Source organism: Culex quinquefasciatus, chromosome 3 (genome assembly GCF_015732765.1).
Source record: "Culex quinquefasciatus strain JHB chromosome 3, VPISU_Cqui_1.0_pri_paternal, whole genome shotgun sequence".
Classification (NCBI taxonomy): domain Eukaryota; kingdom Metazoa; phylum Arthropoda; class Insecta; order Diptera; family Culicidae; genus Culex; species Culex quinquefasciatus.
In genome coordinates this window covers 13,289,026-13,292,484 of record NC_051863.1, presented here as the reverse complement: position 1 = coordinate 13,292,484, position 3,459 = coordinate 13,289,026, and the positions used below count along the sequence as shown (strand labels likewise).

The 3,459-nt window shown below is 40.5% G+C and overlaps 1 protein-coding gene across 1 annotated transcript in view; it reads right to left on the bottom strand.

Moving 5' to 3' along the window:
- Window positions 1-2,238: 2,238 nt before the first annotated feature.
- LOC6051506 (probable cytochrome P450 6a13) overlaps window positions 2,239-3,459 on the bottom strand; it is a 1,919-nt gene continuing 698 nt past the window's right edge. Inside the window, exons 2-5 of the mRNA XM_001867905.2 lie at window positions 3,235-3,459; window positions 3,044-3,171; window positions 2,887-2,981; window positions 2,239-2,827 (exon numbers count right to left, since the gene is read on the bottom strand). The exon at window positions 3,235-3,459 is cut by the window's right edge and continues 294 nt beyond it. Coding sequence (XP_001867940.2) covers window positions 2,264-2,827; window positions 2,887-2,981; window positions 3,044-3,171; window positions 3,235-3,459 — 1,012 coding nt within the window. The 3' untranslated portion in view covers window positions 2,239-2,263. The remainder of the gene's footprint in view (window positions 2,828-2,886; window positions 2,982-3,043; window positions 3,172-3,234) is intronic.

Genomic DNA, 3,459 nt, shown 5'->3' with positions numbered 1-3,459 from the left:
AATAACTTGAAAACAGTGCACTTTATGAAAATTGCACCAAAGTACTTTTTGATTGCAAATTCGATTTTACATCGAAAAATGAAAAAAAAATAGTATTGATTCCAAAATTTATTACTCAGTCAGAGATTTTTTGCACAATCTGGAAATTTCTGAAAAGCTGGCATTTGATGTCCCCTAAAACATATCAGAAAATAAAAGAATTAAAAATAGTGTTTTTCTGCAAATCAAGTTTTAGTGACAAAAAGTGAAATTAAAAATCACAAAAAAAATTTGAACTTGTATAATTTTTTTCAGTGTAGTCCTTATCCGTAAAATTAACAAAAAAGACCGATTTCGTAGAGAGTTGTTTAATAGTCCATACCTACAACTCTACCGAAGACACCAAATCGATCAGAAAATTCCTTCTCATTACAAAGATGTTCGAATATTAACAAATAAACAAATTGTATGGAGACTTGTTTGGGCTAACCAACTATCCAAAATGGCTTGTCTGTTCATGAAGAAGCTCTCAGGATGTTTTTTTTTGCAAAATTAAAAATAAATACAAAAAATGTAACGTGAAGAAAAACTCAGTTAGAAATGGCAGAGGTTTTTGAAAAACTAAACGAAAAAACTCGTATCGTCCCACCCCATCCGAGATATCGAAAAATGAACCTTGAATTTGTGATCAGGGACCAAAATTACCTCTTGGGACAAAGTTTCACACAAATCTAAGAGGGGTCGGGGCAACTTTTCCCGTTTTCGTGTGAATTGGCGGAAAATGACCCTTATAGAACCTGAAAATTACAAAAAATATTTAATCTTTTTTCACCGTAAGAAAGACAAAAACTAACGACTGGCCAGCTCGACCTCGGCACCGGAGACACCGAACATGGTTCCCCGTTCAGCTCTGGGTGTGACATCCCATGCAGGCGCGCGTTGTTAAAGGAGCTTGTTTTTCCGGAGCTTCGAAATCTAAAATTTACGACTCTTACGCCTCAAGTTTTGCCATTCGCCCTTGCTCCTGGTCACTGGGGGTGGGGGATGATCTCGGTTGACCATCCTCCCTGTACGTGGAATGTGTGTGTTTTTGTGTCTGACACTCATTTTCTGAACGTCGAATGCTTTGACACCAAGTGCCGGTTACATTGGCGTTGGAATGCTGTTTTTTTTGTAGTTGAGAGCGAAAATGGGACTGTTGAATGGTGGTGCTTTATAAAAAATTTGGAATTTTACATTTGATGTAATTGTTGATTTAACTTAACATTAAATCATGTAATCGTATTTTAGATGTAGAGTTAGGTTTATTTTGACGTAAATTGATAAAAATCCCACAGGTTTTCATTTGCGTCGTGCGTGACCTAAAATTACATCATCAATAACCCAATTTTATGATAAATTTGATGCACATATCTGGAGCATCAAATTTGATGTAATTTTACATCAAATAAAACCCGATTTTACGCACCTCAGCCCCTACACGTTTGTCAGATTGGTGAAACGTCAAAACGTCAGCCGGCCTTCACGTCCCATTGAATAAAATTTTTCGTCCAGATTCTCTTCATTTTTTTCTGTTATTGACCGAGACCTTCAACTACTTTGAATAAAAGCGTTCAAATCTCAGATAGAGGTGAGTTTAATATTTCTTGATCGAGTCTAAAACAGGTACAAAAAATTTGTTGTCGTTTTCCATTTGGTTTTTCAGGTTGCGGGCACCATGAAACGCGAGGAAAACACGGTTCAATACGCAATATCGAGGCAACTGGCAAGTGTCCACCTTCTGGAAATGTTTTCGAAAGGAGAAATGCTCCCGAATTAGTGTCCAAGTAATCAACCTGTGCCTCATTGATGCTTCCCTCAGCGCGGTGTCAATATGGTATAAATTGTACGCCGGAAGATTACAGGTGATGGCTGAGGATTCATGGAGCAAATCTGGCGGCAAATTATTGAAAAATCTGCTAGAAACGGCGGTGAATAGTAGTGAAAAGTGTCATTGATTGTGTGCAATAAAAAAAAAAATGATTTAGAAGACATAAACACGTTTTTTTTTTCAATAAGATCAATTAGATTCCTATTGGATTTGTTTCACCAGAATTCCGTTTGCTGTGATTTTACACGATCTTGAGTCATGTTTGGATCGTGTAATTTCACGTATAATTTGACACAACATTACGTATAATTTGACGCTCCAGTTATGTGCATCTAATAAAACCGAAAATTACACGTTTTTTTCGTAGTGTGTAGTTATTCAATCAATTATTGGGAGTTTCTTAAAATTAAGCATTTATTCACGCTTTTCGAACCGCACTAGCAGCCCATCCCGCGACTCCACCGGGAACTTCCCGGCGTCCATCCGGAACGGTTTGTGGTTGGGCGAGACGACGATCCGGAAGTTCAACATCAACCGGACCAGTGCGAGCTTGATCTGCGTTTGGGCGAATCGCATTCCCACACACATCCGGGGACCCTCGCCGAACGGGAAGTACACCATCCGACCTGGGTCGGTCGTATTCTCCTGGGGATCGAAGCGTTCCGGTCGGAACTCGTCAGGATTTGGAAAGTAGTTGGGATCATTCTGAATCGAAAGCAACGGAATGAGCACCGGAGTTCCGGCCTTGATCCAGATGCCTTCCAGCTGGCCGTTGATTTCCCTCTTGAGGATGTAGTCCTTAGTGGCTTGTTTTTGCATGACCCCAAGTGGAGGCTTGATGCGCAAGCTTTCCTGCAAGGTCCAATCCAAGTAGTCCAGCTTCTGCACCATGTCATAGCTCACTGTGTTGTCGTTGGATTTCAGGGCTTGCTCAATCACATCGTACAATTTGTCCTGCACGTGAGGGCTCGCGGCTAACTGAGATTATTGAATGAAAATTGGGTTGTGTTTTAGGATTTTTTTATAATTATACTCACACTATAAATCAGAAAACCCAAGGCAGCGCTTGATGTTTCGAATCCCTCCGTAAAGAAAGACAAAGCCTGTCCGGCTATGAGTTCTTCGTTAAGTTCTGGAAGTAAGTAAAATTTCACAGTTTTCGGATTTCTAGAATTCAACCTACCAAGATTTTACCAATTTTTGATTTTGTATTTAGTAGTGTCTGCAGTTGATCTTCAGTCTTTTTTTTACTGTTTTTTCGTTCCTTGAGCAGTCCCGATACCAGATTTATCATCCATTCGTTAACCTCTTTGGGAGTTATTCTGTAAACAAAGAAAAACTTCTGAACTTGCTTATAAAAACGTATGCAAAAAAATACTACTCACGACACTGAAAGAACGTTGGTCAGAAATGGCAAAAACAGCACCAACATGAACTTGATACCCGCCAGCAGCGACGGCTGGAACACCTTCCTTCCCATCACTCGCCACTCGCTGTCGGGATTCCAGAAGCAATCGGCGTCCACACTGAAGGCACACCGGGCCACATTCTGCGTAGTGAAGGCGGCCGAGACCGCCTTCGCCTCCAGATCCCGTCCCACGTGACCGCCC